At 61.5% G+C, this 22,448-nt stretch overlaps 1 protein-coding gene across 1 annotated transcript; it reads left to right on the forward strand.

The window, feature by feature from the left end:
* The first annotated feature begins 905 nt into the window (after nucleotides 1-905).
* MYO15A (myosin XVA) lies at nucleotides 906-22,257 on the forward strand. Its single transcript, XM_015877012.2, has 64 exons — nucleotides 906-4,879; nucleotides 5,761-5,843; nucleotides 5,941-6,004; nucleotides 6,081-6,190; nucleotides 6,297-6,371; nucleotides 6,511-6,601; nucleotides 6,706-6,714; nucleotides 6,997-7,100; nucleotides 7,560-7,623; nucleotides 7,698-7,811; nucleotides 7,921-8,082; nucleotides 8,174-8,287; nucleotides 8,388-8,446; nucleotides 8,649-8,772; nucleotides 8,891-8,986; nucleotides 9,110-9,241; nucleotides 9,425-9,550; nucleotides 9,826-9,903; nucleotides 10,114-10,268; nucleotides 10,387-10,432; nucleotides 10,541-10,665; nucleotides 10,856-10,973; nucleotides 11,061-11,236; nucleotides 11,305-11,389; nucleotides 11,549-11,602; nucleotides 11,708-11,789; nucleotides 11,878-12,008; nucleotides 12,583-12,678; nucleotides 12,777-13,012; nucleotides 13,453-13,622; nucleotides 13,711-13,783; nucleotides 13,928-14,119; nucleotides 14,215-14,312; nucleotides 14,397-14,485; nucleotides 14,596-14,722; nucleotides 14,859-14,917; nucleotides 15,040-15,103; nucleotides 15,188-15,326; nucleotides 15,464-15,554; nucleotides 15,628-15,724; nucleotides 15,940-16,061; nucleotides 16,285-16,344; nucleotides 16,468-16,543; nucleotides 16,868-16,983; nucleotides 17,056-17,174; nucleotides 17,253-17,394; nucleotides 17,638-17,749; nucleotides 17,894-17,968; nucleotides 18,342-18,547; nucleotides 18,659-18,792; nucleotides 18,868-18,934; nucleotides 19,091-19,163; nucleotides 19,323-19,396; nucleotides 19,480-19,562; nucleotides 19,714-19,848; nucleotides 19,962-20,052; nucleotides 20,286-20,363; nucleotides 20,553-20,649; nucleotides 20,734-20,894; nucleotides 20,974-21,107; nucleotides 21,191-21,324; nucleotides 21,415-21,548; nucleotides 21,789-21,929; nucleotides 22,078-22,257. The coding sequence occupies exons 1-64, from the start codon at nucleotides 1,400-1,402 to the stop codon at nucleotides 22,177-22,179; spliced, it is 10,254 nt and encodes a 3,417-aa protein (XP_015732498.1). The 5' UTR covers nucleotides 906-1,399; the 3' UTR covers nucleotides 22,180-22,257.
* Nucleotides 22,258-22,448: the final 191 nt, after the last annotated feature.

A 22,448-nucleotide genomic window follows, 5' to 3' on the forward strand; every position in this document is an offset into this window, starting at 1 on the left:
AGCCCTCATCACGGCCGCAGCCATGGCAAAGCATGGGGAGCTGTGCCAGTGCCACAGGGTGCTGAGAGTGTGACAGATGGCTACTGCCATGCTATGCCTGCATGCACAGTGCATGGGGGTGGGGGTAGGCATCGTGCGGGGCGGTTGGATGGAGGACAGGAGATGATGGGGACCATGGAAGGTGGCTGGTGGAGGCTGGACGTGTAGCAGCCCCTACAGCACAGCACAGCGCTTGCTGTTAGCAGCTCCCCAGGGTGAAGCACAGCACGGAGGGTTGTGGCTGTGCGGGTGGCACAGGGGGGTGGCAGTGATGGTGTGGCGCTCTGTCCGGCTGTGGCAGCAGGTGGGTGGTGCGGGGCACAGGGTGGGCGCTTGTACCGCCGGTGGGGCCATAACGCGTGGTGCGGTGATGGTGATGATGGTGATGGCGGAGCTGCGATGTGCCGGGTTGGGGAGGAGGGGTTGGAGCGGCGCCACCTGGACAGCACGGTGTGAGCCAGGCAGCGAATTCACACCGCCACTGTTAAAAGTTTGATGAACCCGCAGCGGCACGAATCCAGGGCTGGCATTAACTTTTGATGCGGTCACCCTGCGGGTGGGCACGTGCGCCTTTGGGCACGGCTGTGGGACACACAATGTGCACAGGACATCGGGGTGACCCCACGCTGCACCCCGTGGGTTCCCTCCTCCCCCTCACTTCCAGCGGGTCTGCAGGATATGATTTGGGGTTGGGGTCCTCCTTTGTGACTCCCATTGCAACACAGAGGTGGCAGAGGCTGAATTTAGGCTGGTTACGGTGCTTTGTGCTGATATGAATGTAAGTGGTGCTGTTTGCGTTCAGCTGTTGAAGAGTGAGTGGCTCTGGGTTGGGGGTGGCTTTGGGGGCTCGGGGCCTTGTTCCTGGGGCACAGAGCTGGTAGTGCTGCCTTTCAGCCCTTGCAGCATCCCACTGTAAGCCAGGTGCAGCAGGAATGATGCCTGCTGTGGGACCTGCCCTTCCTGCACCATCTGCAGACATGTTTCTTGCTTCTCCTTGGTTCCTTTGGAAAAGTCTCCGTGCAGGAGCAGCTCGTCCCTTGCATTATTCATTCTGCCGTGAGCCCCGAGGTTGGGTTACAGCCGGCAGCCCCGCAGCCAGCACCTCGGGCCGGACTCGTGGCGCTGGGTGGGAGGCAGGCGGCAGCTCCTGCCGGCCCTGCAGTGCCGGCCCTGCACCATGCCCAGCCGGGAGCCCCCACAGGCAGCCCGGGGAGCCACAAACGGGCACGCGGCCCAGCGAAAGCAGGCGCAGGTAAATAACCACCCCTGGGATAAGGGTCACCTTGTGACATCTGTGAGGGGCATCAACAGGGACAGAGCGGGAGTGAGAGCTGGAGCATGAGCGGCTGCCACCGGCGGGATGGCCGGCAAGAAGGGGGAGGCCAAAAAGGAGGCAGATGGCAAAGGGAAGGGGGGAAAAGGGAAAGGGAAGGATGGCAAGAAGGGCAAGAAGGAGGTGGTCAGTGAGGTGGAGGAGACGTCGGACAGCGAGCTGCTGAAGGAGGAGAGCAAGGAGTCTGAAGTGGCAGAGGAGGAGAAGGAGAAGGTGGAGGAGGAGGAGGAGGAGGCTGCGGCAGAGGAGCCCAAGAAGGGGAAAGGGAAAGAGAAGAAAGGGGTACTGAAGGCGGTGGCCAAAAAGCCAGGCAAGGGGAAGAAGGTGCAGCTGGAAGCAGAGGAAGAAGAGGGTGAGAGCGATGCAGCATCGGCCAAGAAGAACCTCAAAGGCGCTTCCAAAGCAGCTGACAATGCCAAGAAGAAGAAAGGAGCCAAGGGCGCGGAGGCCAAGGCCCAGCCTGTCGAGGAGGAGGAGGAGGTGGCGGCGGCTGCACCAAAGGCACGGGCGAAGCGCAGCCTACGTAGCACCTCCAGGCTCTTCCTGGGCTTCAAGAAGCTGGGGCTGCGGCGGCCCAAGAAGGGGCAGTTCAAGAACACGTCCCGCTTCTTCTGGGGGCTGCACAAGCAGAGCACCAAGAAGAAGAAGAAGAAAAAGAACAAAGCGGTCCTCAAGTCCACCTCCAACCTCATGGTGCGCTTCAAGCACGTGGGGAAGAAGAGGAAGAAGGAGGAGGCCGCGGCCGCCCCGCCAGCCAAGCCGGCCTTCTTTCTGCTGCACAGGGCTGGGCAGGTGGCCGAGGACAGCGCGTCGCTCTTCCGCCGGAGACCGGAAAGGAAATTTAAGCCGCGGGCACAGGTGCTGAGCAAGGCAGCATCCGCCACGGGCTGGCTGGCCAGGAAGCTGCTGTCACGGCGCGGGCGGCTGACGGGGGGTGGCCGGGCGGCCGACACGGCCTGGCTGTCCCGTATCGGAGCCAAGAAGCTGCCGTTCCCTGCGGAAGACGAGATCCTCAGGCACAGAGCCAACATGAGGCGGCTGCCGGCCGGCAGTGGGCCCGCGGCTCCCGGCGCAGAGCGGCGCAGCAGCATGGCCAGGCGCACATCCTCCCGGCGGCGGTCACAGCATGGCAGGCCCACGGGGACGCCGGCCCCGCGCTACGGGTGGGCACAGGAGGAACGTGGTGCGGCCTATGGACACCAGCAGGAGGGGCCCTATGGGATCCGTCATGGATACACCAAAGAGGTGCCAGGTGGGGCCTACAGCCGCCATCTTGGCTACACCAGGGAGGATGATGGACCCTATGGCCCTCGACGTGGTTATGCTGAGGAGGAGGAGGAAGGACCCTACGGCCTGCAGCATGGATATGAGGATGATGAGGGAGACTACATCCACTCGCCCACTGCAGTTTACCCACCAGGGTATGGCTTTGAGGATGCGGTGCCGACTCGTTATGTTGATTACCCCGGCTATGAGACAGAGGATGAGTACGGGATCGATGGAGGGTTTTGGGATGAGAATGAGCCACTGGAGCACCCCTATGACTACCTGGAGCCCGAGGATGAGGACTATGGGTCCCCAGTCCACCTCTACGACCCTTACAGCAGTGACCCAGAGTACAGTGATGAGGTGGCAGGACCCTTTACCTACAGGGGAGACCCCTATGAGGACTTTGGGGAGCCCCTTGGCCCCACGGCTGGAGGGTACATGGGGGATGAGTACCCCGAGCACCACATCCAGTACAGTGAGGGTGGGTGGGCATCTCGTACCCAGTCTTCCTGCAATCCCTACGCTCTGGGGCTGGATGAGATCGCTGAGGCCGAGGAACCAGAAGATTGGCAGGAGGAGGACAGAGATTATCCCTTCTCCATCCTCAGCACCTCCTCGCTGAAGGGCATGCGGGACACGTTGTCCTCCAAGCTCTCCCTCAACAGGAAATTCAGGCTCTTCCCAAGGCCCCAGGTCAAGTTGTTTGGCCGGGACCGCCTGGACATCTCCCTGCCTCCATCCCCGCACCGCGATGAGGATGACTACGATGAGTATGAGCCACCAGCTGCCAGCCCCAAAGCAAACCGGGGGGGCCGGGTGTCAGCAGCGCGGGTGTGTGGGAGCCCTTTGGGGCAGTTCCTGCAGCGTTCCCTCTCACAGCTCCAGCCCCTCGGCCGTGCGCTGCGGGGCATAGGGAATCCTTGGGACCGCGGTGCCCTCCAACCCTCCTACAGGCGATTTGGCCACGGGACAGAGCGTGCTGGGTCAGTGCGGGTGGGAGGCAGCCGGGATCCCCCGCCCCGAGAACCGGGAGCTTCACGGCCGTCCTCGCTCCGCAATCCTTTTATAAACCCCGTGCGCTCTCCGTCGCCACCACCAGCCCCGCCGCGTCCCGGCAGCGTGCGAGGTGAGCGGCCACGGCGCTCCGTGTCTTTCGGGACCAGCTTCCGCCGTGACCCCCCCGCTGTGCCGCGGGCACCCCCCAATGCCGCGCCGCCAGCCCCAGCATCGCGGCTCTCGGGGGTGTCGGGGAGACCCCTGACCCCGCGGCCGTCACGGCGGAGCAGCTCCCCTGGAGTGAGCCCCCCGGGTCGGCTCCCCCTGGCGTGGCCGCGGCAGCCCGAGCCCCCCACCAAGGCTGTGAAGCCTCTGATGAGGAGCTCCTTCCTTGCACCGCCCTCACGCCCCGGCAGCCGCCGACTCAGCCCCTCCTGGGATGGAGCCCCCAGCTCGGAGCTGCCTCCCTGGCAGGGCACGGCCCCACCGTCCAGCCCCGCGTCTGGGCCCCCCAAATCCTTCATCCAGCGCATCGGGCAGCCCCTCGCCGGCATGGCCCCTCGCTCGCCACCGCCAAGGCCGCCTCCTGCCGAGTCTGGGGGGCGCAGCCCATCCCCGGGGCGGATCCGTCATGTGGGGCAGTCCCTGGCGTCGCTGATCGTGGGGAGCATGGCTTCCTCCAAAGCTCCCTCGTCCCCACCTCCTGCCCGCCGCCCCTTATCTCGCTCGCCCTCCCCACCGAGACGCGCGTCCCGGAGAGATATGGGCACCCCCGGCCCTCTGAGCCCCGGCGTGGGGAGCCCCCATCTCTCTTCCTCCCCCAGCGCTCGCCGTCGCAGCCCCCCACCCCGCGGCCGCCCCCCCGGCTCGCCCCCCGTCCTCCGCCGCAGCTTCCGTGCTCCCGAGCCTGCGGAGAGCGAGGCCGTGGCTGGGGAGGACGGCGCTGGGCGCTACGCGGTGGTGACGCCGCAGATCCAGAGGTTGGGCTCCTTCCGGAGGGCGTCCCGCATGTACAAGCAGCACTGGTCCAAGCAGCACGTCGTGCGGGTCCGGGAGATGCCCGACGCCTGGACGGCCGAGCAGGGCTACCCCCGGCACCCCGCGGAACGTGGGAGGCAGCGGGCGAGCCAGAGGGGAGCCGACATCGGCCGGTACCTGTGTCAGCGCTCAGCGAGCGCCTGGAGGGACAGGCATCCCTGGGCGGACGGGTACCTGGGCAGCAAGCAGCCCTGGCGCAGCAAGGTAATGCCGGTGGTGCGGTGAGAGAGGGGTGGTTTGTCGTAGAGATCACGGTGGGATGGTGGTGGTGGGCGAGTGGGCATCAGATCCAGCCCCGACCACCAGAACTGCTCTGCGTGCTGGGTGGGGGGAGAGCGCCGTGCTGAGGGGTGTAAGGCAGCCAGGGCTGTGTTGGCAGGGTGGGGGTCAAACAGCTGGGGGGGTGGTGGGGTCTTGCATGGGAACCGGGCTGGATGGGGGATGGTTGTTGCGTGGCCCCCCTGCGCTGAAGACACCTGACTCTGGCTGGCTGCAGCCCACGTATGGAAATGCTGAGACTTGATCTGCAGGATGGGGCCGGAGAGGTTTCGTTAGCAGGCAGCAGCACGACCCCGGGTGTCTGCTTTCCTGCCTGCTGCTGGGCAGGAGCCAGCAGGGGCTGCGTACAGGCCGTGGTGCTGGGTGTAGATGTGGTGCTGGGTGTAGATGTGGTGCTGGGTGTAGATGTGGTGCTGGGTGCTGCCATAGAGTCATTTGGTTTGGAAAGGAACTGAAGTCTAACGCTAACCCACACCCACTGACCTTCGGTGCCACATCTCCAGGGCTGGTGACTCCACCACCTCCCTGGGCAGCCCACATGCAGCCATCTCTACCTGTTCCTGCCCAGGACCTCAAGGAACAGCAACGGGACAGTCCCAAGTGCTGCCTCACTGAGGTGGCTTCCAGACCTGTTCTCTGCAGACGTGATGCTGTCATTACAAGCACCCATTTTAAGGCCATGGGTGCTTGCCTGGGGCCCCTGCTTTTACTGGCACTGGGGCCACAGGTGGCAGTTTGGGGCAGTGGTGGTGGTGCAGGTGGGAATGGTGATGCTGTGATGGTGCCCATGCTGTCTCTCTGTGTAGATGCAGTCACTGTGCAGCCTGCCCATTATGCGCTACCAGGAGCCGCAGGAAGAGGACGGGCTGGAGGACATGACCCAGTTGGAGTGAGTGCCACGGTCCCATCCAGGAACAGCTCCATCCCCATGGGGCTGTGGGTCCTGTGCCCCTCGTGCTCCCTAACACAGACTCCCCCTCCACCAGGGACCTGCAGGAAGCTGCAGTGCTGAGCAACATCCGCACACGCTTTGAGCGCCAGCTCATCTACGTAAGGACAGGGCTGTGGGTGTCCCCTGGGGGCACTGCTCCCTCAGCACCCGCAGCCTCTCATTGCTCTCCTGCAGACCTACATCGGCAGCATCCTGGTGTCGGTGAATCCCTACCGCCTATACAACATCTATGGGATGGAGCAGGTGCTGCAGTATGAAGGCAGGGCGCTGGGCGAGAACCCACCGTGAGTATCGTATTGCTGTGCCACCACCCACCCCCAGGCCCCCAGAGCCAGAGCTGCCCGTGTTGGGGTGATGCAGTGATGCCTCTGTGCCTCCATCCTCCTCCAGGCACCTCTTTGCAATCGCGAACGTCGCCTACTCCAAAATGATGGATGCCAAACACAACCAGTGTATCGTCATCAGGTGAGAGGTGGTCATCCATGTGCACTGCCTGCACTTAGTACTGCCCTGATTGCGCAGGGTGCACCAGCCTGGCCCCATGGGTATCGCTGGGCATGGGGTGCATTGGGTGGGCATATTAAGGGTGGGCTCTGCCTTTCAGTGGGGAGAGTGGCTCAGGGAAGACGGAGGCCACCAAGCTGATCCTGCGCTACCTGGCAGCTGTCAGCCAGAAGCGCAGCACGGCACAGCAGGTAGGGGCTGCTGCTCGCCCTGTCCCACCCCTGCCCCCATCCCTGCCTCCCTCTGCTGGCTCCACCGTTCTCTCTTTGTCTCCATGCTTCCACCTGGACCACAGCAGATAGAGGTACCTGTGGGGATATGGACTGAGATGGCTCAATGAGGCTGAGCAAAATGGTGGCATCTCTGCCACGTCACCCCATCTACATGGGGACACTGAGGGTGGGAGCTGGAATCTGTTTGCGTGCATGGAGTTATTGAGCTGTGCTGCATCCCAGTGCAGGCTGCTAGTGTTGCACGTTTCCAGTTTGGGTGTGCAATGGTGGTGGCACAGCAGGGTGGGTTGGCACAGCACGTCCTGTGGCTGTTGGGGTCCCTCACCTGGGCTCTCCTCATTGGCTGTGGGCAGATCCTGGAGGCAACCCCCTTGCTGGAATCCTTCGGCAATGCCAAAACTGTGAGAAACGACAATTCCAGCAGGTTTGGGAAATTTGTGGAAATCTTTATGGAGGAGTAAGTAACACCCAGCATTCTCACACATCCACCCCCAACCCATGTCCTCCCCATCCCCACCCCCTGCCCCACTCCTGGGCCAATCACAGCAGGGGTGGGACATGCATACAGTGCAGCTTTTGGGAATGAAATATAGAAATAGGAAAGACAAAGACAGGAAGACATGGCACTTGCTGTCTCCTGCCCATAGTGCAGTGATGCTGTGCCAGAGCTGGTCACCCTGACTGCCTGTGGGTCTCCATGGTCCCTCCTGATCAGCACCACCGCTCCTATAGGGATACCCATGGGGATGCCCAATGTCACCCTGGAGTGCACAGCTCCTGCCATGCTTGGGAGCCCTGGGAGGAACCTTGGGATGGGGCTGATTCCTGCAGATAGCAGGAGAATGGGAGGTAGGGCCATGGAGCCATCCTGGAGACCCCCATGTTGCCAGCTGGGTGCCTGCTCTCGCCCCTACAGTGGTCTGATCTGTGGTGCCATCACCTCGCAGTATCTGCTGGAGAAGTCCCGTGTGGTCTTCCAGGTGGGTGCTGGGGGGGTCCCTCCAGCTTTACCCACACCCTCCCTTACCCTGCAGCTCATCCCTCTGTCCCACAGGCCAAAAGCGAGCGCAATTATCACATCTTCTACGAGATGCTGGTGGGGCTGCCTGCCCAGCAGCGGCAGCGCTACTGCCTGCAGGGAGCTGAGACCTACTACTACCTGAACCAGGTGACGAGCTCCTGCCTCCTACTAACCCTTTCCAGGTGGCTCATGGTGTCCCCCTGTGCCATAGCCCTTGAAGTCTGGGGGTGCTGATGGCGCTGTGGGGCTGTGACAGGGTGGGAACTGTGAGATCCCAGGCAAGGATGATGCGGAGGATTTCCGCCGGCTGCTCAATACTATGGAGGTGCTGGGCTTCACTGTTGATGAGCAGAACAGCATCTTCCGCATCCTCTCCTCTGTCCTCCACCTGGGAAATGTCTACTTTGAGAAATACGAGGTATGTGAGCCAACCCGATGCCCAGATCTTCTGGCCCAGTTTGGGGTGCACACAAAGGGAATGCCCTGTTCCATCACTCTGTGTCCTGCAGACCGACTGCCAGGAGATTGCAACGGTAGTGAGTGCCACAGAGATCCGGACGGTGGCCGAGCTGCTGCAGATCTCCCCTGAGGGCCTGCAGAAAGCCATCACCTTCAAGGTGACGGTGAGTGTGTGGGGGGTCACAGCCCAAGACTGAGGGATGCATCGGTGGCCACTGTGGCTAAAACCTCAGTCACACCAACACTTTGTGTATCTGCAACTAGGAAACACAGCGGGAGAAGATTTTTACCCCCCTGACTGTTGAAAGTGCTGTGGATGCAAGGTAAAGGGAGGGGGGCTGGGACTGAGAAGATGGGAATGTCGTAGTAGGGGACAGGGAAAAAGGGATGGTCTCTGTGCAGATTTGGTGCTAGAGGCTATGCATGCAGGCCTATGTGTGACATGCACTGGCCAGGCTATACAGGGTGCTGCAGGTGCACAGGGCAGGGTTCCTCAGTCATTGCTCTGCTCACCCTTCCTTGCAGGGATGCCATTGCCAAGACCCTCTATGCCCTGCTCTTCGGCTGGCTCACTGACCGCATCAACAAGCTGGTGTACCCACGGCAGGATGCCCTCTCCATTGCCATCCTGGACATCTATGGCTTCGAGGTGGGCACAGACCTCGCTGTATACTCTTATTTCCCCAATTTTGCTGTGAATAGCTCCAGATAGTTTCATACCCCACTGCTCTTTTATTTATTTATTTATTTATTTATTTATTTTGCAGGACCTCAACTTCAACAGTTTTGAGCAGCTGTGCATCAACTACGCCAATGAGTACCTGCAGTTCTTCTTCAACAAGATTATCTTCCAAGAGGAGCAGGTGGGCAGGGGAGCGGAGCCATACTCTGCTCATCTCTGGCCATGTCACCACGGATCTGGGGACTTCAGGGTATCAAAGTGCCCAGCCCAGGGTGCAGGGCTCACTGAGCTTCTGCTATGGCAGGAGGAGTACCTGAGGGAGCAGATTGAGTGGAAGGAAATCCCCTTCAGTGACAACCAGCCCTGCATCGACCTCATCTCCCAGAAGCCCTACGGCATCCTCCGCATCCTGGATGACCAGAGCTGCTTCCCCCAGGTGAGGCTGCCCCAACCTGAAGCACCGAGGATGTCACCACCTGGTTGTCACCATGCCTGGGTGTCACCAGGGCTGCTCAGCCCCTGGGCTATCCTGGACTGTCACCTGGCTGGGTGTCCCATCCCAGTGCCACCAAACTGCCTGAGCTGTGCTATGGAGTCTCACCCTGCTGTCTGCCCCCAGGCCACGGATCACACGTTCCTGCAGAAGTGTCACTACCACCATGGGACCAACCCTCTGTACACCAAGCCAAAGATGCCGCTGCCTGAGTTCACCATCAAGCACTACGCGGGGAAGGTGACCTACCAGGTGTGTGATGGGTTATAGAGCTGACATGGAAGGTTATGGAGTTGATCATAGAATCATAAAGGTTGGTAAAGATCTCTAAGATCACCAAATCCAACCACTGATACATCACCACCATGCCCACCAAACCATGTTCTTAAAATCCAGCAGCAGGGGGTAAGGGGCATCCCCAGGGCTCTGGCTGGGGGCTGGGAGTGGTTCCCCTCCTGCAGAGTCCCAGCCTGAAGCTCCTCACCTCCCTGCTGAGCTCCTCACTGTGAGGTTTTGCCCTTTGCCAGGTTCACAAGTTTTTGGATAAAAACTATGACCAGGTCCGTCAGGATGTGCTGGACCTGTTCATCAGCAGCAGGACCAAGGTATGGCCCTGCCTGGGGCACCAGACACGGGCACATGCTGCTTGTAATGTCCCTAGATATTTGTCTTCCACTCAAGGGGAGCAGCAGCAGATGTTTCCACCCCATGCCCTTTTCCCTTAGGGCTCCCCAACCTCCATGTCACACACAGACTGTTCTTGCATGGCTACCAGGTCCACCTTCCTGCTCTGTAACCCTTCCTGTCCCTCCCAGGTGGTGGCCAACCTGTTCTTTGGCCATGCCCAGGTGCTGGCCCGGCAGAGGAGCCTGGTCAGGAGGAGCAGCACCAGGACGCGGCGTTACAAGGCTCCCACAGTGGCTGCACGGTTCCAGCAGTCTCTCCTGGACTTGGTGGAGAAGATGGAGAGGTTGGCACAAGCAGGGCACACAACGACACTGCTGGAGGGAGGGGGACAGTTGAACCTGAGTCCCTGGTGCCCAGGCTGGTTTTGTCCCCTGTCCCTTGATGTTGCCTCTCCAACACAGGTGCAACCCCTTCTTTGTGCGCTGCATCAAACCCAACAACAAGAAGGTGAGTGCGGTGGGTGCGTGGTCCCATGTGGGTCTTCACGTCTCCTTGCCCCTCACAGGTGAGGATCTGCCCACGCAGCCACCAAGGCTTCACTCCTTGTCCCCCCAGGAGCCAGGGCTCTTCGAGGCTGATGTGGTCAGCAGCCAGTTGCGCTACTCGGGCATCTTGGAGACCATCCGCATCCGCAAGGAGGGATTCCCCATCCGCATCCCTTTCTTCGTCTTCATCGACAGGTGCTGGGGGTATGCAGGGTGGTGGCTGTGGGTCAAGCACTGCCAGCTCTGGGGAACCCTCAGTAGGGAGCTGGGTGCCTCCCAGCTTGGCCTCAAAGCATCAGAAGATGCTACCCCAGGCAATGGGAAGGGCCTATGCCAACATGGTGGGAGAAGCCCCATGTGGTGACAGTGCTGTGGGTTCTTCCAGGTACCGCTGCCTGGTCGACATGTGGTCCAACGTTATCCCCAATGGAGCCAACTGTGTGGAGATGCTGAGGAACCTCTGCCCCGTCAACCCCAGCATGTACTACGTTGGCGTCAGCAAGGTACTGTCCCACAAAGGGCTGCTGGAGAATTCGAGATGCTTGGGTACAAGTGATGTACTATGGGGGCTCATAGCGTGCTCTCCCCAGCTCTTCCTGAAGGAGCAGCTGTACCAGGCACTGGAGAGCAAGCGTGCCCGTGCCCACCACCTGGCTGCGCTCACGCTGCAGCGCTACGCCCGCACCTTCTTCATCAAGAAACGTTTCCGTTCCCTGCGCCGAAAAATCGTCCTGCTGCAGAGCCGGGCACGTGGCTACCTGGCCAGGTGGAGCTGAGGGTCATTGGGGTGGAGGGACGGGGGAGGGCATGGGATGATGGAGTGCCCTCCTGCAGGCAGCGGTACCGCCGCATGAGGCACACACTCATCAAGTTCAGGTCACTGGTACACATCTACGTGAACCGCCGGCGCTACCTCAAGGTGAGGTGGGCAATGGGGGCACCACCAGGTTCTGGAGCCTTTCAGACTCCCACCCCCACCACCTCCTTGGTGGGGTGGACAGGCAACACTATGGTGTGGCCCCATGCCTCTGGGTCTCCGTGACACTGGGGCACCAGCGTAGTGTCCCTGTGCTTGCAGAGGAAGGAGGATGCACGCCGGCGGGCGGAGGAGGAGAAGGAGAGGATGAAGCAGGTAATGGAGTGATGCTTTTATGCCCTCGCTCACTGCCATGCCACAGCACCCTGTGATATCAGGGAGCAGCACAGCAATGGGGCCCCATCCCTGTGCTCATGGCAGGAGCTGACTAGGAGGGAGGTGGTGGACGTGACACACCTGGAGATCCCTGCTGAGCTGATGGGGCTGCTGGAGGCCGCGGCGGGTGAGTGGGTCAAGCACAGCCCCCAGCCTGCACCACCCTCATCCCCATCCCTGGCTGCGGTGCCGGAGCTGCTGGCTGTGTGCTGCAGCTGCCCGTGAAGTGAACGCTGGCTGCGTGGTCCTGGTGCCGCCGCCGGCATTGCAGCCCGACTCCCAGCTCACCCTGCCCCTCGACATCAATGATTACTCCATGGCCAAGTACGTGCGGGGCCACTTCCAGGTAAGGGTGGCACCGGCCACCTGCCCCAGCAGGCAGGGGGCTCACGGGGGTCCTCATTGCCCTGGATGTGGTGCAGCTGTTAGGTTTGGGGTCCCCAAGGTGGTGCCATGGGGCTCGAGTGGGGCCGGCTGTGGGGTGACTGCGGTGCTGTGTGGAGCTGGATGTGCCCCTGTCCGCCCGCCCTCCCTGTGGGTTCTGTTGTCTCCAGGGGCCACGGGGACCCCGCTGAGGTTATTGGAGAGAGACCCGCCGAGCACTCCTGGACACCCAACGCGGGGCCGGGAGACGCAGGTCGCTTTGTTCCTTGGCCCTGGCCACTTCGTGTCTTTCCTCTTCCTCTTCTTCCTCCTCTCCCTCTATTTACACTGCATGTTTCCAAGTCCCCGGGATCCCCAACAGCATGGCATCCTTCTCTCAGACTCCACAAGGTGCTGTCCCCTTCCCACATCCCAACCCTTTCTCAGTCCCAAAATCTCCATCCTCAATACTCGGAACATTCCACTGCGTCTCCCCGGGTGGCAGCAGCAGGGTCCCCCAGGGGGGCAGGTAGCCACGGGTGCGGGTGTCACCACAGGAGCCGGCCTTTGGGATGCTGACAGCCCCACTGGTTGCCCCGCTCACCCGGCTGGACGAGGAGCTGTGCCACGAGGCACTCAGCCTCTTCAAGCTGGTAGGTGGGAGAGTGCAGAGTGAGGAAGAGGAGCTGAGCTGGAAGGAAGGAGACAGACAGCCCCCTACGCTCTTCCCCCCCATATTCTGCCCTTACAGATCCTGCGCTTCATGGGTGACCCAGGGCTGGGTGGCAAACAGGAGACTCTTTTTGGCAACTACATCGTGCAGAAGGGGCTGTCGGCACCGGGGCTGCGGGATGAGCTGCTGGCACAAGCAGCCAACCAGGTCTGGCGCAACACCAACGTCAACAACGAGGAGCGGGGCTGGCTGCTGCTGGCTGCATGCCTCAGCGCCTTCCCCCCATCTGCTGCCTTCGACAAGTACTTGCTGAAGTGAGCTGGGGCTGGGAGCTTGTTGGGACCCCAGCAGGTGGTGTGGGATGGGGTCTGGGTCCTTTGTGGGGGTAACCTGGAATGTGTCACAGGGGACAGTGCCCAGATCCTGTGGGTCACATGTGGATAGACAGCCTGGTAACAGTACTGGGTGCTTCCAGCATCCCCTAGGGCCATCCTGGCACACGTGCCTATGAATGCTGCTCCTATCTGGGAGTGCTCTGAGGTCCCCATGTGGTCACTTAGGATCAGCCTGGTGCAAGTGTCCGAGGATGCTGCTCCCATCTGAGGTCCCCACCATGTTTCCTCAGGGTCAATCTGGCACATTCCCAGAGATACTTCTCCCATTTGGGGGTGCTCTGAATCCCTCCATGGTCCCTTATGGCCGATGTCTAGGACCACCACAGGGTTACCCCTCAGTAGCCGTCCTTTCCCCACAGGTTTGTCTCCGACTACGCCTTTGCTGGCTACAAGCCGGTGTGCCAGCGCAAGCTGATGCACGCCATGGCACGGTCCCAGCTGGGTGCCCGTGCTTACCCACCCTCACTGCTGGAGTGGACCGCAAACCGGCGACAAGCCAGCATGGCACTGCAGCTCTTCTGCTTCAACGGTGTGGGGTGGCACAGAGCTGGGTTCTTGTGGGAGGTCCCAGTGCAAGAGGGGACCTCAGAACCCACTCACCGCCCATCCTTCTCCAGGCGACCAGTTCTCCTGCCCTGTGCACTCCTGGAGCACTGGTGAGGACCTGGCAGGAGACGTCCTGAAGCACAGGTACCACCAGCTTGACTTCCTGCAGCTCCCCCTAAGCCATCTGGGATGACCCAGGATATAGGGTGGGAGCTACACTGCCCAGCTCTTGGGCACAGTGTCCCCCAGAGCAGGGTCAGCCTGTCCCCAGTGTCCTGCTGTCAGCAGGGGGCTGGTGGAGGGCTGGCGCGGGTGGTCCGTGGCCATGAAGGTGGGCACCCAGTGGGCTGAGCTGGCTGGACACGATTACGTCCTGGACCTCATCTCTGACCTGGAGCTGCTGCAGGGTTTCCCCAAGCAGAAGTCTTGCTTCCTCATCGCGTGGGATGGGGCAGGGAGCCGGGACCATGCCAGCCGGGCGTAGGTACCCGGGATGGGGCACAGCCCTGCAGTTGGCACAGGGCTGGATGGGTGCTGTAGGGGCACGGGTTGGGGCAATTCCCCACTCTCTGTAGGGTGCATCCCGTGGATTTGGATGAAGTCCCGCCTCCTCCGGCTGTCAGAGCACCCACGCTGCCATCTCTGGTGGAGGCAGAGGGGTACCCACCACATGGTAGGGCAGACCCTGACCCCAAGCTACGCATGGGGCTGTGCTCACTGCAAGGTTTCTGGGCTCATCCTGCCCTCTGCCCACCAGACACTGACTTCGGGGAGCACAGAACCCAGAAGGGTTTGGATCGGTACCTGGACAGCCTCTTTGACCCGGTGCTCTCCTACGGCAATGGGGTGAGTGGCGTCCCCCTGCCCGAGGGTCAGCAGAGCTGGGGGCGTGGGGCACAGCACAGCACCCGTGGTGGGGCCGTGCCTCAGTTTCCCCTTTGCCACCTGGTCACCAGGAGCTGGAGAAGCCTGCTGCCATCGTGCAGAGGATGAAGGGAGGTGGCAGCGTGGGAAGGGGGGACAGCAGTAGTGGTGCCAAGCAGCAGCAACCCACCATGTCCACCGACACGCGGCAGCCAAGGGGTGAGCTCCTGGGTCCCTCCCTGGCTCCATGCCTCATTTTCCCCAACTGATCCCTGATCCCTCAGCTTGGGGAACACCCTGGCACCCTGCAGTCCTCAGTGCTGGGCTGGCTGAGCTTTCCACTATGCCTTCACAGGTGCGGAGACAGCCTCACCCCAACAGCACCGCACAGACCCCAATCCACCCGGGCCCCCGGTCAGTGGGGCAGGACTGGGAGGGGCTGAACCCACTCTTGCCCAGGTTGCTCCCCAGCCATGGGGGCACTGAGGAGCAATGGGGCAGGGGACAGGTCCTCATGGTGCAATTCCACCCTGCAGGGCAGAGCAGCAGAGGGGGTACCCACACGGGCACCCCAGCCCCGGCCCTACTCACAGAAAGGAGGTAAGGGGTGCCTGGGACAGGGTCTTGATGTCAAGTGGGTGGGTTGCCCATACAGTCTCCATGAGCCGTGGTTTATCCTTACAGCACTCACTGGCTGGCAATGGAATGGTGAGCCAGTGCAGCACTCCCGGCTCAACTCAGAGCACGTCCCACGACCCACTCACAACATCCGTAACATCATCCGGCAGTGCCAGCCCACCTCACGTGGCCCCCAGCCCCACAGGTACCCCCAGATCCTGCACTGAGCCGTGGGGCTGCCAACTGTGTCCTCCAGCCCCACTGCCCTCTTACTGGAGGGTGTGTGATGCTGAGACGTGGGTGGTGCGGGGTATGTTTGACATCAGGCTGCTGTGTCCACAGCAAGCTCTTTGGGAAGAAGCTGGATCCCCACGAGGAAGCTTTGCAGATCCTGAAGGAGCAGCTTTCATCAGCCCGGGTGCCTGCGGCTGTGGTAGGGATGCAGCCACCCTTGTGCCTCCTGTGCTGGGCTGAGCCCCGACCTCAGTCTGCTCGTTGCCTCACAGGGGCCCACGGAGGCTGTGGCTGCAGTGAAACCAGTCCCCAGTGGCAGATACCAGCTGAGAGCACCAGTGGGGCGACTGGGAGCCTCCCGGCCTCCAGGTATCGCAGGGCAGAGCTACACTGGTGTGTCAGGGCAGTGGGGCAACTCATCCTTCCCCCGCGGCACCAGGTCTGGATGCAGGTCCCGCTCTACAGCATCCTCATGAGATAATGGCTGTACCCTCCCTAACCCACAGTGCCTCAGTTTCCCCTGGCAGGGAGGGGCTGTCAGCTGTTCCCTCCAGGGTCGTGCAGGACTTTCCATCTCTTTGCAGTCTTCGTGTCAAGGGAGCTCCCATCTGAGGCGCAGCAGGTGCAGACCCAGCTTCACCGCAGCTGCAGCGAGGACTTCTACACCTACTGCAACGTGCCCTGGAAAATATACATCCGCAAGGAGGTGCAGGGATGGGATTGGGGACAGGGCTGGGACTGGGGGCAGGGCTGGAGACAGCCTGCTCCATGCGGCATGGAGAGAAATCAGGAGGACATGGTGTGAGCAGCTCCATGCTTCATTGGGACAATACCTGCCCCCTCTGTACTGGAATAAGATTGATGTCAAAACTCTGCATGGATAAAGGGGATTTTCCCCAGCTGAGCTGTGCTGCTGTCCCTCCTGGCAGGTTTTCTATCCCAAGGACAGCTTCAACAACCCGCTGCTGCTGGACCTCATCTTCCGGCAGGTGAGGAGCTGAGCCGGCCCCGCATCCCCACCTCCAGCTCCACAGAGCTTCCCACAGCCCTGCTGAGGGCAGGGAGACCTGGGGGCATCTGGGACACGTCACTCCCTGTGCTCCTCACCCCAGATCTTCACCGACACGCTCTCCGACACTTGCATCCGCATCAGCCCCGAGGAGCGGCTCCGCATGAAATCGCTCTTTGGTAATGCTCATCTGCACCCCAAAGCTGCTGTTCCTGGCAGGGAGAAGCTCACAGTGGGGTTCTCCCATCCTCCCACTCTGGCAACTGTCCCCATCTCTTGGGTACATCTGTGCTACAAGTGATTCTGCTTAAATGTGAACCAGTTTTGCCTGTAGATGAGCTGGCTGTGACCTGGTGCTGCACAGTCACAAGCCATGCTGGGGCTCAGCCAGGCTTGCTGCTTTAGAGCGCTATGTTTTAATGTTCCGGACAGGCTGGGAAATGGGATGAGCAACCTCATTTTGCACCAGAACCCCATCCAGAACCCCTTTGCTTTCCCCACAGCGGAAAACAAGCTGGACTCCTTCAGCCCCGTTGCCACTGAGAGTGTCAAGAAGGAGATCGTGACGGCCGCTCGGGACAGCTGTGAGGTTTATTTCTCACGCCTCTTCCCTGCCACGGTGAGGGCACGTCATGGGGTGGGACACAGTGGTGATGGTCCCTGTGCCCAGCTGATGTGCAGCGATGTGCAGGGCAGCGTGGGGACGGGTGTGCAGATCCTGGCTGTGTCCCACGCTGGCATCAAACTGCTGCGGTTGGTGAAGGGCACCAACATGCCTGGAGAGCAGCTGCGTGTGCTGCGGGTGTACAGGTAGGGGCTGCACTATGTGTATATTGAGATGGATGCTGTGGGTGCCCGGTGCTTCATCCTGCCTTCTTCCTGCCCCAGCTATGCAGACGTGCTCTTCGTGGCCACCCCATCCAGGAACATGTTGGAGTTCAACTTGAGCAGTGAGAAGCTCATCCTCTTCTCCCCAAAAGCTCCTCAGGTGAAGGCCATGGTGGATCACTTCATCACGGAGCTCAGAAAGGTGGGGGACACATCTTGGCCATGGGGCGGGCAGTAGGAGACAGCCTGCTCATGGAACACTGCCTGGGACCTGTGGGGTTTGTTGGGGTTGGCACCCTGGGGTGGTTCTACAGGTGTTTGAAGCCCCTGTGCACAAGTGTGCATGCATTCCCATGGGCGTGCATGCATTCCCATGGGTGTGCATGCATTTCCATGAGTGCATGTGCATGCGTGCATGGGCTGTGCCAGCCCCCCCCACCCCCAGGACTCCCAGTACGTGGTGGCTGTGAGGAACTACAGCCCTGAGGATGACGCTCAGCTCAGCTTCCACAAAGGAGACATCATTCACCTGCAGCCACGGCAGCACCCCAAGAGAGGTGAGCTATCTCCTGTCCTCGCCCCTTGGCTTTCATGAGTTCAAGGGGTCTCACCCCACCCTCAGCCAGGGCACAGCTCTGGGGACATGGTGGTGTCCTGGAGGTGGCCATCCCTGTGATATCCACGGCAATGTTCCCCCACAGATCACTACTATGGCTGTGTGGTTCGCAAGAAGGTGATGTACCTGGAGGAGCTGAAGACTGGCACCCAGGACTTTGGTGGGTGGCTCTGTGGTGTCTATGTATGTGTCCCCAGTGTGTATCCATCTGACGTGAGCCTTGTTCCACCCTGGGGCTGGATCCCACTTCTGTTGCCCCCAAGCAAGCAAGCTGGCTTTGTCCCTTTTTAACACCAACCCAAAGCAGAGGGATGCTCCCCTGTGATTCCCATCCTGGGTGGCTGCAGAACTGGGTGCTGTTCCACGTCCCTGCATCCAGTGGTGTCTGTGTACCCTCTTCTGTGCCATTGCCTCACACAATGCCAAGCTGCAGCCGCTTCCAGCTGAAAGCCACAGCTGGACCCCATGGCGAGGGCTTGTGGGTGCCACACAGGTGACACCCGGGGCCATCCCCACCCCTCTGCCTGGTGCAGGGTGGAAGTTTGGGGCCATCCACGGCAGGTCAGGGCTCTTCCCAGCTGAGTACGTCCAGCCCGTCGCAGCTCCTGACTTCGTCCACTTGCCAGCGGAAAGGAAGGAGGAACCTGGGGACAAGCAGGGCAGGGTGGCAGCCTCAGGGGCCGTGGCCATGGCTGTGGCTTCCACTGCTGTAGCCCAGGAACTGGATCGCAAAACTGAGGTAAGTGTTGCTCTGGGGTTACTGCTCTATGCACGGTGCCAGCCATGCCCTGTGCCAGCCATATCCAGCCCAGTGCTGGCCATGCCCTGTGCCCACCACTCCTTTCTGCAGGGGTCTCCGACCAGCACTGCCTTTCCAGAGGGTCCAGAGGGTGACAGCATCGAGCAGCTTGGGGATGGCACAGGGACCTGCCCCATGCTGGCCTTTGCCAGGAGATATTTCCGTGCAGCACAGCATGCGACCACGTAAGTGCCTGATGGAGGGACGGGGACACCTTGAGGGTGGCTGTGCCCACCTGCTCCCTCATCCCTCTCTCCTAGGGAGTCCTGTGGGAGCAAGGGCAAGATGGATGGGTCCAGCGAGATGCAGATGCTGAGGTTCACCAAGGTGTGGGAATGTGGGATGCATCGGGGATGGCAGTGGCATGCAAAGCTGGGGTTTGTTGTGGTGTGCCACCCTGTGCCTGGAGATGTTCCTCACTGTGGGTCCCCTTGAGGTCTGATGTGCTTGGGATCTCCCCCAATACTCACGCTCTCCCCCCAGATTCCCATCCAGGAGTCGCTCATTGAGATCACAGACAGCAGTGTCAACAAGCTGGCGACTGAGACTTTCCAAGGTGGGCACAGCCCCCCCACCCCATCCCCCTGCCCCATGCATGGCCAGATGGGGTGCCTCCTCCAGCCTGCTTGCCCCACGTGCTGCAGTTTGGGAGGCTCTCTTGCCCTGGGGAATGGACAGGGTGAGCTCTGTCACCTTGTGGCTTTGTCACCCCCAGCTGTGATGAAGTTCATGGGTGACCACCCTCTGCGAGGACACACAGAGCTGGACATCGTCTGCACTATCCTCAAGGTAAACCCTGCAGCACAGTGCTAAGTGGTGGCAGTGGCCATGGGGATGTCCCCAGCCGTGCACCGAGCAGTGCCTCTCCCCAGCTGTGTGCTGAGCACGAGGTGCTACGGGATGAGGTGTACTGCCAGATCATCAATCAGGTCACCGACAACACCAGCTCCAAGCCGTGAGTCCCTGTCTCCATGCTGGAGGCTGATGCTGGGGACAGCTGTGTCCCGTTGTGGCTCACACCGCACTATTCTGGACCCTGGGGCTGTGGGTGCCACCATGGGCACCCTTCTCTCTCCCTGGGGCTCAGCTCAGCCTCTTCCCTGCAGGGACAGCTGCCAGAAGGGCTGGAGGCTGCTCTACATCCTCACCGCCTACTACAAGTGCTCCGAGGTGCTCAGGCCATTCCTCATGGCCTTCCTGCGGAATGCCAGCATGCGCCCAGAGCTGCCTTTCCAGGGTAGGGGCTGCATACGCTCCAGAGACCTTAAGGAGAGCCAGAAGGCGATGGCCCAGCTCAGCCCTATCCCACCTGCCTCCATCCTGTGCTGCAGAGCCCCCAGGGCTGCCATCCCCACACCAATCCCTGTGAGCAAAACCTGAGGAAAACCCTGCAGTTTGGTGGCCGACGCCTGTTCCCCAGCAGCATGGAGCTCAAAGCCATGGTGGTGAGGCCATGGGGTGCAGGGCAGGGCTGATACCAGCTTGAGATCCCCCCCCATGAAGTTTGGGATGTCTCCCATGCGCTTGGGAGCCTCCCATTGGGGAAGCTGTTTTGGGGACACTCTGGGCTTTCAGAGGGCAGAATGTGGCTCACTGTGGTAGGAGCACCCTGGGGACGTGGGGTGTCCTTGTGGGGTGTGAGAAATGCACCCCATACCTGATGTGTTCCCCCATGCAGGCTGGGCGCAGCGCTAAGCGCCAGCTCTTCCTCCTGCCTGGCGGCATCGAGCGGCACCTCAAGATCAAGACGTGCTCAGTGAGTTGGGGGACACAGTGGCTGAGGGCACCCCAGGACATGGTCACTGAGCTGAGGGACACTGAGACTAAAGGGTCTTTGGAGATCACTGGGGAGCTGTGCAGGGTGAACCCCAGCGCAAGAGCTGGTGGTGACCGTGAAGGTGGCAGGGGATGTGACACCACCCCAACCCCATATCTCTGTGCCCAGGTGGCTGTGGATGTGATAGAGGAGCTGTGCTGCGAAATGGGGCTGCAGCGCCCGGAGGCTTTGGATGAATATATCCTCTTTGTGGTCACCAACAGAGGTGAGGGGCCAGTGGGCTCAGCTGTGCCATCAGGTGAGCACCAAGTGGGGACCAGCAGTGTGCTGAGGCTGCTGGGCTGCACAGGGCAGAGCGTGCGGCCGCTGACACGTCGGGAATACATCCTGGATGTGGCCACCGAGACCGAGCGCCTGGATGCTGCCTACACCTTCTGGTGCCGCAGGGTGGTCTGGGGACAGCCCCTCAAGTTTGAGAATGAGCTCTACGTCACTGTGCACTACAACCAGGTCAGGGTGTCCCCCCTCCCAACAACTCACCACCCCCAGCGCTGGCTCCAAGACGTATCACCGCCCTGTCTCCCTCCAGGTCCTCCCTGACTACCTCAAGGGGCTGTTCACTGTCCTGCCGCCCACCAGGCCAGGAGAGCAGCACTTCCAGCAAGTGGCCAAGCTGGCTGCTCTCCAGCACCGAGCCAAGGATGGCCACCACCTCCCCACCATGTATGGGGCAGGCTGAGAGCCCACATCCTGCAGGGAATGGGGCCCATTGGGCACTGCAATCCCTGACCTCTGTGTCCCTGCAGGAGGGAAGTACAGGACTATGTCCCCCCGCAGCTCTTCCGCCTGCTGTCAGCCCCATCCTGGCTGCACATGGTGACCCAGCACATGCAGCAAGCGCAGGCACTCAGTGCCCACCAGGCCCGGGCACAGTTCCTGGGTGAGGGTTATGGGACAGGGATGGGGTACGGGGGTTTCTTTATGGGCAATTCAAGAGACCCTGTCCTCCATCCATCCCCTCCTATGTCAGGGCTGCTGAGTGCCTGCCCCATGTTCGGCTCATCCTTCTTCTACATCCAGAGCTGCAGTAACCACGCCATTGTGTCGCCCTGCATCCTGGCCGTCAACCAGAACGGCCTCAACTTCCTCAGCAAGGAGACCCACGTAGGTGTGGGCTGGGGGCTGAGCGATGGAGGGACCCCATGGGTCATGGGGAGAGCTGGGGGGCTGGTATCTCCCTCCCAGCACAGTGGGGACCCCAAAAGAGCACAGAGCAGGGGCGGGAGGGCCTTCCCTACACACCGTGCGGGGGATGCCTGGGATGTGCTGGGGGTCTTTGGACCCTTTGGTTGCGGTGGGGAGCGCAGCACCGCCCTCCCAGCCCCCAACCACCCCCACCCCCAGGAGCCCGTGGCCAAGTTCTCTCTGAAGGAGCTGCAGGCGACGCGCACACAGCGGCCGGCAGCGGGCTGCAGCTCTCCGTACGTGGAGATCACCACCGGGGAGCTGCAGGCGCAGGGGGTCACCCAGCTGCAGCTGGAGCAGGTAGGGGCCGCCAGGGGGACGGGACGGCCCGAGCGTGTCCCCATTGTGGTGTCCCCATTGTGGTGTCCCCATTGTGTGTGTCCCCATAGTGTGTGCCCCCATAGTGCCCCCATTGTGTCCCATCCTCACGCCCCGTCCCGTCCCGCAGGGCCTGGAGCTGTGCCGCGTGGTGGCCGCGCACATGGAGCGGCTGCTGGGGGCGAGGGAGAAGAGGCTGACGCTGCCGCCCAGCGAGATCACGCTGCTCTGAGCCCAAGGCGCTGCCCCCGACGTGACCCCCCGCCCCCTCCCCGCTGTAACCCCGCAAAGCTTTTATACAAGCGCACGGCTCGGGGCCCGGCTCTATCTGTGCTCGCTCCGATCCCGCAGCTCTGCCCCGCTTCCCCTCCGCCCCCCGCACGGGGCACGCAGCCCCCAGCTCCTCCCAGCCTCAAGGGGGCGCTAGTGCCCGCGCGCCTCGCAGGCATCTCTTTGACCACCCCGCCGCCCGCCGGGTCACCGCGAGGACCCCGCCAATCA

The sequence above is a fragment of the Coturnix japonica genome, chromosome 14 (genome assembly GCF_001577835.2).
Source record: "Coturnix japonica isolate 7356 chromosome 14, Coturnix japonica 2.1, whole genome shotgun sequence".
Lineage (NCBI taxonomy): Eukaryota > Metazoa > Chordata > Aves > Galliformes > Phasianidae > Coturnix > Coturnix japonica.